The 13,408-nt window shown below is 38.0% G+C and overlaps 1 protein-coding gene across 2 annotated transcripts in view; it reads right to left on the bottom strand.

The window, feature by feature from the left end:
- YTHDC2 (YTH N6-methyladenosine RNA binding protein C2) overlaps nt 1-13,079 on the bottom strand; it is a 34,848-nt gene extending 21,769 nt beyond the window's left edge. For both annotated transcript variants that reach the window (XM_036403030.2, XM_036403031.2), the window contains exons 1-10: nt 12,869-13,079; nt 12,511-12,601; nt 10,848-11,044; nt 8,894-9,090; nt 8,083-8,249; nt 5,227-5,329; nt 3,898-4,054; nt 1,960-2,067; nt 693-841; nt 185-320 (exon numbers count right to left, since the gene is read on the bottom strand). In XM_036403030.2, the coding sequence (XP_036258923.1) occupies nt 185-320; nt 693-841; nt 1,960-2,067; nt 3,898-4,054; nt 5,227-5,329; nt 8,083-8,249; nt 8,894-9,090; nt 10,848-11,044; nt 12,511-12,601; nt 12,869-13,049 (1,486 nt within the window). In that variant the 5' untranslated portion in view covers nt 13,050-13,079. The remainder of the gene's footprint in view (nt 1-184; nt 321-692; nt 842-1,959; nt 2,068-3,897; nt 4,055-5,226; nt 5,330-8,082; nt 8,250-8,893; nt 9,091-10,847; nt 11,045-12,510; nt 12,602-12,868) is intronic.
- Between the last annotated feature and the right edge of the window lie 329 nt (nt 13,080-13,408).

Genomic DNA, 13,408 nt, shown 5'->3' with positions numbered 1-13,408 from the left:
CTGTTAATATTTCAAACCAAGTACAAACAAAAAATAACTAAACAATTCATTAATTCTGCTAATTCTATTCACTTTTCCAATAGGCATCAATTCAAACCTAGCAACACTTGAAACTGGAGATAAAGCAGCCACAGAAATTCAAGTCATTTGTTATTGCTTTTTTCTTATGTTATGACAGACTTACCACTGACATTTTCATTTAAAATGAGATGGAACACCTGAGCAAAGGCATCAATATCTTTATGCAACCAGATGTCAGAAAGACAAGAATCCATTTCTTTTATTAACCATAGTTCAAGGTAATTCGCATCTTTTTCAGTCTGAAGAGGAAAAACAGTATTGAAAGATACATGTCTTCCAAGATTTATCTTTATTCTTCTATATTACACATGAAAAAATTGAACAGTTGCTTTTCCAAGTAGCAATCAGCATTCAGGTACCAGTTAAAGCATTTGTTGTACCATGCAAGTACTTTAAGCAATGTCAGTTCAGCAGTTTAAGCTGAAGAGAAGTTGTGCACAAACCATTTTAAGTGAAAAGCGCACTTTGGCTAGAGTAGTTCTTGGTAACTTCAAAAAAATCATCTATAAGATATGTTAATACCCTTCAAGAAATTCTACAGGACTAGTATCTTTGGAAAACAGCTTTTAAAGCAGATTTAAACACATTTTCCAACAAAAGGAAAAACTTACCAGTTGATTAAATACTGTGTCACCATTGTCACCCAAAAGACTACACTCTTCAGCTGCTCTTGGGACAAACCTTGGTCTCTCAGGTTCCAGCTTAGTATTATTTTCTCGAGCAGCACACCACTCAGTAAGAGTGCTTTGCTGTTTTTCTTCTGCAACGCATAAAGGATTTCCATGGAAAGTTTTACAGCCATCCTAATTATCCATTAATTTCAGTTTAAAAAAATTGCAGTATCTAATTACAAAGTTTAAACTGTTTGATCTCTTATTTAATCTAGAACATTGTTACCAGTCCAATATAAATTCCATGATTAAGAGCACCTAAAGTGCACCATGGTAAAAATCTACTATAAGAACAAGTTAAGAAATACCACTTGGTTGCTTAAACCCTTAAGCCTGCAACTTGCTGTATTCAAACGAGATTCCTAAGTAGCTTCTACACAATTCTCAATCCAGATGTTCCTCCACAAGTGAAATGCCAAAGAGCAGTGATATAACTCTTGCATGTAACAACTAATTTTTGCGTACCAGTAAAAGAAACAGTAGAAGCCATCAGTGCCCCAACTGAGCTTTTCTACCTACAGTGATCAGAGCTGAGCATCATCATAAATATGTAGTTAGGACTGCATGTTACAGCTTTGGGATTGGCCTTTTCAAATTTTTTTTTATACTCATGAAGATAATTACTTTCAGCTGTCAGAAAAATTTCTCAAATATTGTGATCAATATACCCAAATATCTAATCAATTGAAAAGAATCCCCTATATTTGGTTCAAGTGTTACTGGAGGAGTAACAAGGAGTTACTGTTCCTTGACCTAAATATGTTAAATGCATCCATGTCTGCAGAATGTACTTAAAATGTTAATAGTAGAAAGCACCTCTGTGCAAGACATACAAAAACCTGCATTCTCTAATGGCCACATTTAAATTTGTGCCTAAATGTCAGCATATTGTATCTTATGTTTCTATAGTGTTCATGTGGGCAAAGCCATAATTACATAGAATTATGTAATTCTACTTCATAATAATTAGGAAAAAATATAAAATTTATCAACTAAAGAAAGTAAGAATATAACCACTGAAAGTAAAAATACTTTTTTTCAATCACAATTTAAATCAACAATGTAAATACAAAGTTTTAAAGATATGTGTCGCCATCTAATTGTCTCATTTAAAAATCTGACTTTAGAATTTTAACAGAGAATCATTTTACTTGTTCAATCAATCAATCAAGTAGAGTCATTGTCAAGACATAACAAGTCCACCAACCTTGCTGCTTCTCTTTTTTGTACTTTACCATCTCTTTGTTTGTATACCCAGTACTTCGTAAAATGTCCTCCAAAAACATCTCTTTAACTTCAAAAGGTCTTCCTTGGACTAAAAGTAGAAATAATTCAAGAAAGATTAGATATTCCCAAGCTTTGCATTAAGAACATTAATTCTTAAAAATAGTTTTTACAGACAGGAAAGTGAATTAAACATGATTAGGGCCAGATTTAATGAATTCTTATATTCCTTGGAAGGTCTTGTAAGAGTATCTTCACTTGAGATTATCTTCTTTAAGTGATTGGGACATAAAAAAAAATTCAAAAAGGAAATGTCAGGTGCATATCATGTTTTTCATTAACTTCTTCAATTCTATTAAGTGTGAATAGCAAGAGATGTAAGATTGACAGTTATTTACTGCAATTTTATCAAATGAGAAGAAAATAGTCACTTTTGTTTAGGCGTACAAAGAAAAATTCACTGTGTCAGCCACCTGAATTACTCAATGTAAGAGCAATTAAGACAGTTTTAGTGTAAGATCCCACGAGCAGACTGCCATGTCTGTATTCAGACACTACCTCCTTTCATGAGAAGTATACAAGAAGATGGACTTCTCTCAGTGTCCTCAATTACTGCAGCCAATTTTGGCTTTCTTTGCTGACCACTTCCCATGCTCTTTCTCTCCTAAGAACTTACTCTGATTTCTCTTTTAACATCACTGTTTTCTAGACCTTATTTATGGATATCAAATTATGTTTCTACACAGGAAGAATTCATACCTATTTTAGGTTCCTTAGCAGACACTTACTACAACTAAGTTCAGATCACCTAGGACTTATCTCTCCTTCAGAAAGAACCAGCTACAGTTCACATATTTACAGAAGCTGTCATAAAGGAAGTCTTCTAACACTAATCACAAATTCTGTGTTCTACAGAAACTCACAACTAAAAAATATTGGTTTCTGTGGTCAGGATTGTGTCAACTATACTGCTGAAGAATCAAAGCTTTTTCATTATATTAATGGATAAAGTATCTAAACCCTCTTTTCTTCACTCTTAAATTAGGAAAATTGGAAAAAGCATCTTTTCAATTGTGATTATCCTGTGAAGTCCAGTATGTGATAATAGTATAACCACTGCAGTAAACTGAAGAAAGAGACAGTAGCCAGAATTTCTAAAATAAATCTATTAATCTAAAAGGATGAGAAGCTGCAAAAAAAGTAAACTGGAAAGCCACACAAAAATTACAATGAGGTTTTTTCCCTCCAAAAAAAATTAGCAAATATTAAAATCAAGTGTAACTTCCAGATTCATGCCTCCAACAAGCTGCAAAGCTGCAAGCCTTATTTTTCTAGGCAATAATTTAAACCTGAAAACCAGAAATGAACACTTTTATGTGTAAATAAGAAAAAATAGTGCTTTCTCATTAACATCCCATAAAATTAACCAACAACTTGTGTAAAAAATTCTAAACAAAGCAAAGAATCATATGATTAAAACATATATCCCAATTTGCCTAGGACTGCATTTCTGAAATGAATAGATATAGTTATGTGAGTTTTATCCTCTAACTAGTAGCAATCTCTGAAACCAGAACTACAATCTACTGGAATATACTAATAGATATCACACTCTTGTAAATGCTAGGGTCTGTATCGCTATGCAGACCAGCATTTTAGAACCTTCTCCTTGAACTGAACATAGATGGGACCAGGACATCCCTGCATTTACAGAATATCCATTGATTAAAACAATTCCCTCTGAGGTAGATGCAAATAGTTAAGAAATAACAAACATAAGTAAACAAGGAACAACCACTGCTGGTAACTGTAAGTGTATTTATCACCTGCCTTTACTCAGAACGGTTTGGTGCAGATCAGTTAAGATCTAGGAGCCTCAAGGCAGGTATACTGAGATTTCAGAGTTTACTTAAATACTTACTGTGTATTACTGGGCAACATCCAAAATACCTAATAAAGAGGTCTGCATCTAGAGCAGCACTAGAAATAATTAGTTTTAAATTAGCTTGGCTTTGCAACACATCTCTCAGTTTTATAAGCAAGAAGTCACTGAACCTATCCCTCTCATGTACTTCATCCTGTATGAAAGAAAAGCAAAAAAAAAGAATGTCTCAACATCACAGATCCAAGATCATAACTTTTCACAAATATGATTTTTTTTTTTAATTAAAACATGTAATTTGGTGGTGCAATGCAGAGGTATTAAAATGCTTAAGTTTAACTTAAGAAGGATTTTTTTAAAAACTTAAAAGTAAAAAAAAAAACTTCAAAAACTTTTATAATGGTATCAGAATAGAATGCACTGTAATGAACAACCTATCACAGACCTTAATTTCAGAGATCAAAAGGAGCATCTGAAACTTCCCTAACTCTTGCACTTGAATCTCATTTTCAAGATAAAGCCACAAACTGCAAATCCTAAAATCTTATTTCAATAAAATTATCCTTCACAACTGATAAGAATTTTTAAAAAATTATGATACCACATAATGATAAAAAATATAGTTTTCTTAGATCAAATAAATTATGCACAAAGCTAATCATTAAGGCACATGTCTGATTAATCATCTTTGCCTATCTTCTGTTTAGTTTTATATTCCGAATGTATGAATCAAGAACAAGATTCGCAGGCTGAAGTCAAGAATGCACAAACCATTCTTCTGCTTTTTTCCTCCTTGGTAAATGGGCAGCCACCTAAACTTACCATGGTTTTTTCTTTTTCAGCAGTGGAGAACTTGCAGTAAACATTCTGGTTCCACTGACTTATCAAACTCCACAACAGGAAGTTCACATAATCATACATGAACATAAATAATTTGCTAGAAATTAGACTACATTTTATGTTGAAAACATTGGGCAAACAAAGGGACTGCAAACTTGGTACTGCAAAATCAAGTACATGATAGCAGAAATTCTGACACACTTGTATTGAACCTTCCTAAGGCTTTTCTGCTGACAGAGGAAATTCAGAAAAATTTTGACCTCTACCTCCACAATCACATCAAAATTCCAAAATTAACTGTTGACAAAAACCTAATATAAGATGCTTTTACAAGAAAAAAACAAAAAACCCCAGAAAAATATGCATGTTACAATAAAAAAATCAGTAACTCTTTAAAGTTAATTCAGATTCTAACTTAACAGAAAAACCTTAAATGTCCATCAAATTAATACAGAAAACTAGGGCCTCATCTTCCAATTAAGAAACAATACATCCTGCTCCACCTCACACGAAATACAAGGTCCTTACCACAATGACATGTGTCACGGTTGATAGGGTGCTGTCTCCTGCCATCAACGTGCGAAGCAGTATGCCATTAGTGCAAAAGGTTACCAGTGTCTTTGGAGAAACCCTAGTGAACAGTGAACAAAGATGCTTCTGCTTTTTTCACCACTTAAATGCTGCTAGCTTTCCACTATTTACTGAAAATTAAAGATTGAAGGGCTCCTCACCAGAAGTGGAATCACAGTTCTGTCACCAAAGAGTTCACGCATACTTTTTGTTTATAAACTATGCCTGTTCCCTAAGAGTTCTTAAGGATTCTTAGTGCTAATGCTCAAAAGTTTCAGACAAGTGATTAATAAACAAGGAGAGATTAATTTTTTCTAAATTAATAAGCAAGTGAAACAAAATCTGGAGAACCTCGCCATGTTGTTGTATTAATTTACTGGAAAATCCAGTGTGGACTGCCTTGAAAAAACAGGTTACAATTCTTCCAAATACCCTCAGATATTGTCTTTGTCTACATGTGGTAGGTTGACCTTGGCTGAATGCCAGGCACTCACTCAGACTGCTCTATCCCTCTCCTTCTCAGCTGGACAGTGGAGAAGGAATTCAACAAAAGGTTCAAGGGTCAAGGTAAGGACAGGGAGAGATCACTCACCAGTTACCACCATGGGCAAAACAGACTTGACTTGCACAACTTGGTTTAGTGTATTACCAATTAAATCCAAGTAGGATAATGAGAAATAGAATCAAATGTTACAAGACCTTCTGCCACCCTGCCCTTCTTTCCAGGTTTAACTTCCATTTTTCTCTAATTCCTACCCCTCAGTACACAGGGGGACACGGAACGGAAGCTGTGGTCAATTCGTATCTTGTCTCTGCTGCTCCTTCCTCCTCACAGGGGGGATTTCTCACACTCTTCACAGATTGCTCCAGTGTAGCTCCTTCCCATGTGGTGCAGTCCTTCAGGAACAGACTGCTCCAGCATGGGACTGCCATGGGTTCACAAGTCCCATCAGCAAAACTGCTCCAGTGAAAACTCCACTCTCTGTAGGGCCACATGTCCTGTCAGGAGCCTGCTCCAGCACAGGCTTCCCACAGGGTCACAACCTCCTTTGGACAACCACCTGCTCTAGTATTAGGGTCCTCCACAGGCTGCAGGTGGACTGCTCCACTGTGGACTTCCACGGGCTGCAGGGGAACATCCTCCCACACTATAGTCTTCACCACAGGAATCTCTGCTCTGGCACCTGGAGCACCTCGTGCCACTCCTTTGGCACTGACCTTGGTGTCTGCAGAACTATTCCCCTCAAATATTCGCAATCCTCTCTTTCTACTGCTGTGCATATTTTCTTCTCAAATATGCTGCTCCAGAGTCAAGCCCACTGTTGCCGATGGGCTCAGCCTCAGCTAGAGGTGGGCGTCTCTTATAGCCACATGCCAGAGGCTTTATCAGACACATGGCAAGCTTCTTCTCACAAAAAACACCCCCCTCACTACCAAAACTTTGCTATACAAACACAATACACTATACTTGACTGAATCTCAAAGATAAGCTGAACCTTTTCATATGCTTTGATTTTTCAAGAATCTAAAGTTCTTTAAAAGTACCAACTACCTGTGCTAGTTGTGCAAGTAAAAACAGCAATTACTTCCTCCAACACTGACACTGTAAGTACTGAAAACTGTAGAGTACTAAACAAAGGAACACACATACATATGTCTCTATTTCAAGTATGTAATTCTTTTTTCAATTCAAAAATACTCTTACATGTTGAATTCAGGGAACACATACCAGATGGAAGTGCTTTACTTTTTTAATCTCTTCTCTCTTTTTCATCAGCCTTCTAGAAATCAGCCCTGCTGTCTAATAGACACTAAAACATAAAAAACCACATTTCTGTGTTACTGCAAACACTTCCATCCAACATTTTTTGCCACGATGGAAATAGTGCCATCTCTCCCTTTTGCTCTTTCTCAAGTGAAGTCTTTGGTTCTTCTGCACTGCTTCCAGTAATTCTTCCAGCTGACCTATACTTTGTTTTCTTCATACAGCATAATTATTCCACACAATAATATCCCCCTTACTTGCAATTAATCTTTACTTGCTCTTCTAATCTTCTAATGCTCTTCTTCTAGCCTTGTGGCCTTCAGTATGCGTAACAAAATTCTTCAACTTGGCTTTGCTGTTGAAGTGCATTCATTTTCATTAGAAATGTATTATCTTCATCCATAAAAGCAACATAACCAGCCATACCTTTTGCCATCTTCCTCTCACTTGTATCCCAGCTGCTGCCCATTCCTGAAAATCCCACTATTTGCACAATTCAAAGATTTTAGAAACCCTACTCTGTTTTAGGAGCAAATTCCTCAGGTCATCTAGAATTTCTGCTTTTGTTTTAAACATAAAAGATGAAACAGAGTAAATTTAACCCAAAGTAGATTGTTAAAGCTCAACATCACTGTTCACTTTCCAATTTTGTTGTTTTCCCTCTTCTCTGCCCTGTAAACTCTCCCCACATCGCTTTTGTCACAGCATGCTGGTCTTCCTAGCTATTTTCAAATCTTGCAGAATTTTTGGATCTATCGATGTTAAAAGTACAGAGGACAAGGATATCCACACACATACTCCCTAGAAGAAATCAAGAGAAAGCACGTGCAGTTCAGTTCCATAGAACAACTCACTGCATGAAACTGTGTAATACAGGAGAAAAAACATCCTTTTCAACTCTTAAACATTCATTACCCAAAATAACACACCCTACGGATCCTACAAAGTGATATTTTACTGGGCTGTAAACCAAATACTCTGTTGTTTACATAACCAAGACACAAAACATTAATACCAGATCAACTGACTTTAAAAAATGTCATCAGTACCTGCTTTCTAATCGGATCTGATAACCAACTGTATGGCCAATCTTTTCTCTTCTTTCTGCGGCCACTCTTTCAGCCACAGCGAGTGCTGCCAAACGTCTTGGCTGACTGCAAAATATACGGCAGGGAGTTCCATTTTTGTGACAGTCATCAAGAATAAACTGGGGGATCTGTAAAGAAGTGGTTTAAATGTACTTTTTAGTTTGATAGACTCATAACTTTTTTATGACAATTAAACAATTTAACTACACCTCAGTATCACACACATTGTAAAATTATTCAAAATAGGACTATCATTGCAAACATACCTGAAGTGGTAAAAAAGGCCAGAAAAGTCAATTTCATCTATTAAGTTTCATCTCCTTCAAACAAAACACAGCAACAAAAACAAGAAAACCCAACCAACCAAACAAAGGCTGAAGTTCTCTCCTCCACTTCAGGGAAATCTATGTAAAAAACCCTTGTAGACAATCTTTCACTGTAACACAATAATACTCCAGATACCAGGAACTAGCTTTAGAAGGAAAAGGGCATACAAAACTGTAGCTACTTTCCCTTCAATATTCTATGATTATTTTAAAGAATAGCTGATATCCATCAGATAATTGTGCAGAATATTTTATGCTTTAAATATGTATCTACTGGTTTAGTACTGCAAAAGCAAAAAAGTTAACTGGAACACTAGACTTTGAACCATACAGGAAAACAAAATCCTTAGAACTAGAATAAAAAAATTCCTTATTACAAAAATATTACAGATTTGGCATCAGTTTGGTATAAATACTGTTATGTTTTTTATTTCACTAAAACGTACTTGAGTGGTTTTTCCTGATCCAGTCTCTCCTACAATCAAAACAACTTTATGGTCCTTTATTATTTTAACAATTTCTTCCTGCTTTTCAAAAACTGGTAGTGATTGCCTGAAAGAATCAAACTCTGATTCCCCTCTTTTCACAGGAACCTGGGGGATACCATCACTAAGTCGTCCACTTGTCTTCACTTCTTTGTTTTCTGTGAAAAGAAGTCAATAAATTATAAAGGAAGGTCACTAAAACACTGGTTAAAATTGTACTTAAAAATGAACATTTCTGATTTTATTAGCATCCCTGTTGATAAAGTGAGAAACCCATGAGATATTTAAAAGTGGTTTTCACAGTAACATGTCCTGTTATGGTGCTTGAAATAAATATAGTTCAAATTTTTTACTTACATAGAAATTTTAAATTGAATTATCACAGTATTAAACTGAATCATCACAGTACATTGCTCAAGTTAAAAAAAGGCATGGAAAGCTTAAAGAGAAATAGAAACTAAATCAGAGAAAAAAAGCCTTGGCCTTTGTATCTGTTTACACATTCCCATCTCAAGGATTTCTGCCTACAGAAATCCACCGGAGAGTTAAACATTTAAGTTATTCCAAAGGACAAGTGTGTTTTCCAACAAAAAGACAACTTTACTGTGATTAACATGCCTTCTTTCACATCCTTACTTGTCTTTTAAGACCTCCTTTCAGTCAGTCTTATATAACCTAATAGTCTAGTCCATAAGATTTGTCTTAACAGGTACTAATTGAAACATGATGTAATGAGAGCCCAGGAGCCACACAGCAGTGTGATGTATCAGAAAGCAATGCGTAAGTAGGTAAAAAACCTGCAGTCTTCTGAGGAGGCTACTTCAACATCAGTATCTTAAATGCTACTCTACAATTCCTTAATAATTATTTTCCACAAGAATTAGAAGCTCACTGTCAATGCAATTATATAGGCATAATGCAATTATTTAATGCTATTAACAGATTCATGTGTTAAATTCTAAACACTGTATTACCAAGACAGACACAGACTAACAGATTAAAAGAGCCGAAGAGCATTCTGGAGACGTAAAGAAAGATAAATTTTACACTATTCATTAATTTATACCCTATATCCCTAAGAAATTGCTTTTTGGTACTTTTATTATAGTTTCCCTCTGTTCACTAAACAATCCTATTAAACAAATGAAAGAACTGAGAAAGAAAACTAGCAAAGGAAGCACTTAAAGCACGAACACAATTAATGAGAAATATCACTTTAAACAAAGCATACTGCTATGTTCTCTGTTCACTACATCCAGCTTTTTACACAGAAACACAACATAACTTTTACAAACGTGACTTTAAGGCAACAACCACGTTAAAAGCATTATTTAAAAAACCTATCTTTTATCAGAAGTTTGTCTTCCAGAGGACTTTATATACTCAAGAAATCAAGAAGTTTACATATTAGCCCAAGTTTACTTAATAGCTCTTACAGACCGAATCTATTTTAGATGACAAAACAAAATATGAACTCCTTATTTTATCAAGGACATGAATTCCTACAGGCACAACAGACAGTCTCATTTTCTCTTAAGGATATTCTTACACAGAGTGATGTCTCCTTAATCGTACCCCATGGAACTTGCAAGAATCCACATTTCACAACAGTATTTAAAAAAAAAATCTGCCTGAAATTGTCTCAAAGAAATCAAAATTAACTTGACACAGGGTAGACATTGCAACGTGGGTGACATGACTGCATGAGCATCCTATGACACGGGTTCTAAAATATCCTATATTAACAATTACAAGACAAGAAAATGATAAGGTTTGCTTAGAAGGAAGAGTGTCAGTTAGGACAGAAGAGACAGAAAATAGAGGGGTTTGTTTTGGGGTTGGGTTGTGGGTTGTTTTTTCAAGTAGTATTGATTGACAAGTCCATGTCCATATTGACAAGACACACTGAACATACCAGATTCAACAGCATATGCATTTCCTTGTTCTGTCTTTGGCAGAAGTTCTGTTCGTTCTTTATTTGTGACAGGAAAGTTTCGAATTAAAGTACAAATACTGTGTTTTGTACCAGGAGTTAAGGCACAACTCATTACTGCACGTTTGAATTGTGATCCATCCTTTTTTCTTATGGTTAGGTATCGATTTGCTCCTTTTCTGGGAGAAAGAAAAAAAGGCATTTCAGGAATAAGCAAACTAGTTACCTCCATGTAATGATCTTTGACAATAATTCCTTCAGTGTGACTTTCAGCTTATTTTCAAATACAATGTCATAACAAGAATCCTCAAAATAATGTCCTAGGTAGCATAATGCAACATTCACAATAATCATCATCAAAAGCAGCTTCTATTCATGTGAGGTAATGCAGAACAGACACTGCAGACATTGGATGACTATGCCTCGGTTATCACTGCGTTTGTCTCTCAAAATAGAGCAGCTCTACCAATCATTTTATCAATCAATACTGAAAGTTATGACATCAAACAACTTTTAGACTAACTTGAATGATTTACAACATAAAAATCAACAAAGAAGCAGAATAGACAAAAAAGCTCCCTGCTAGTGGCATTCCAAGCCTTAACAAAATCCAAAAAATATATCAGATCTCAGGATGTTCATTATCAAAGATTTATTATGTAGAAATGGAGCCGAAACACTTAATCATAACAGTGATCTACTTCTCAGACTGAACTCTTGACACTAAAATGCAAAGAATTGTCATAAATGTATTTGAAACTGAACTAACTTGTGTCTGGGCTACAACTGACACATCAACACTTTTAAAACAACTTCTCAGAGTAAGAACAGAAGGTCACACTAAGAGCCCAGTGACCTGTCCCTGGCAAGGGTGGAAGACTGCTGTAGGTATGCAGGTGCTGGCAAGGGCAGCCTCTGTGAGGAGAGGCACAGCCACCTCCAGCAGCCCCTGGCAAAAACTACTCTGTCCTCTTTACATCCTCATTTCAAATACTTACATACACTGTTGAGAGCCCCCTGAGCCATGTCTTCTGCAGGCTAAAAAGTCCTAGCACCCTGGCCCTTTCTGCACAAAGGAGATGCTCCATCCCCTTCACCAGGTTTTTGGTCCTTCACTGAACTTTCACCAGTCTAGGTCTCTGTCCTCCTGGTGATCCCAACCCTGGACAGACACAACACTCTTGGTGTAGCCTAATCAGTGCTGAGTAGAAGTGAACTATGACCTCCCTCTGCCTGCTAGCAACACTTGAACCCTCTACTATGCTTCCCAACAGAAGCACTCTTTTGAACATGCTATTTTAAGTTGCACCTGTCAACGCAGGAGATTCTATGCAAAACCTTTGAAAATACATTAGTGCAGGGAAAAACCACAGGAAAGATCTTTATGAGAAGTCTTTCTTATGCACATGAAGTCCTCAAAACTGCATTACAACCTAGTACGTCATGCGTTTTTTTATTCAGACATCAAGCAAAGCACAGAGACAATTATTTTTATATTTACTTATTAAAGTCTCTTCTCTAGTACCATTCCCCGTGACACTGCAGGACAAGTTAAAAACAAAGATCGTTTTAACACTGATAACGAAATCCCATAAATTTGCACCAGAAAAAGAAAATAAGACATAAAAATAAGAGTGAAACTTACCCTTTACTCTTCGATATCAGTCCAAGAGAATGACAGAGTCGGTGAACAAATGCTCTTTCGGTTCTAGTGAAAGAAGACGGAAACTCCATTTCTGGAAAGAGAATTAAAAAAATAAAAACCCGAGCACAAAAACTCAACAGGCAAAATCTCTGACGTAAGACCTCGGCGCCGCGAGTTTATCAGTCGCCAGACCCACCAGGCTTCCCGTGCACAGCGGGACCGGTGGCAGCGCTGTCCCCGGGCAGCCAAGCAGGACTCGGCCGTCCCGGGGCAGCGCGGCCGCCCGAGATGCTCCTGCCGGGAGAGCCCGCGGGCCCGGCTGCCCGCCCGCCCCGCTCCGCCCGGCTCCCCCACGCACCCGTGTCCTCGCCATAGCGGAACCGCTCCAGAGCGAGGTTCACCGCGATCTCCACCTCCTCGTCCACACGGATATCCTTCAGACCTTTGCCGCCTCGGCCGCGGCCCGGCGCGGCGGGAGCGCCCGAGCCCGCTGTGCCCGCGCCGTGCTGCCGCGGCGGGACATTCCTGGGCCGCGACATGGCTCCGGCACAGAGCGGGGGCTCCCCCGCACTCCGGGACCGCGGGCGCTGCCCCCGACGCAGCAGCAGGGCCGGGCGGGCGCGGCGCCGTGACGTGTGCCCAGCGCCGGGCGGCGGCGGGCGGAGAGCGCAGCGGCGCGGCGGCGGCGGGAGGCGGAGCCGCCCTGCAGACGGAAGGAAGCGCCGGCGGGGTTTGTGCCCGGCAGAGCCTTACGGAGCGTGTCGTGGGGCCGGTGTTGCGCAATAGTGCCACAGTGGCCGTGACTGAAGAAGCGGCGCTGATACCTGTCAGGTATCATGCGATTTCATTGAATGACGTTCAGAGTAGGTGGTAACATTGCAGTCCTCAGCCGTGTTTG

The sequence above is a fragment of the Molothrus ater genome, chromosome Z, assembly GCF_012460135.2.
Source record: "Molothrus ater isolate BHLD 08-10-18 breed brown headed cowbird chromosome Z, BPBGC_Mater_1.1, whole genome shotgun sequence".
Classification (NCBI taxonomy): Eukaryota; Metazoa; Chordata; class Aves; order Passeriformes; family Icteridae; genus Molothrus; species Molothrus ater.
Note: the sequence above shows the minus strand (reverse complement) of the source record. Positions and strands in the feature narration are given on the sequence as shown.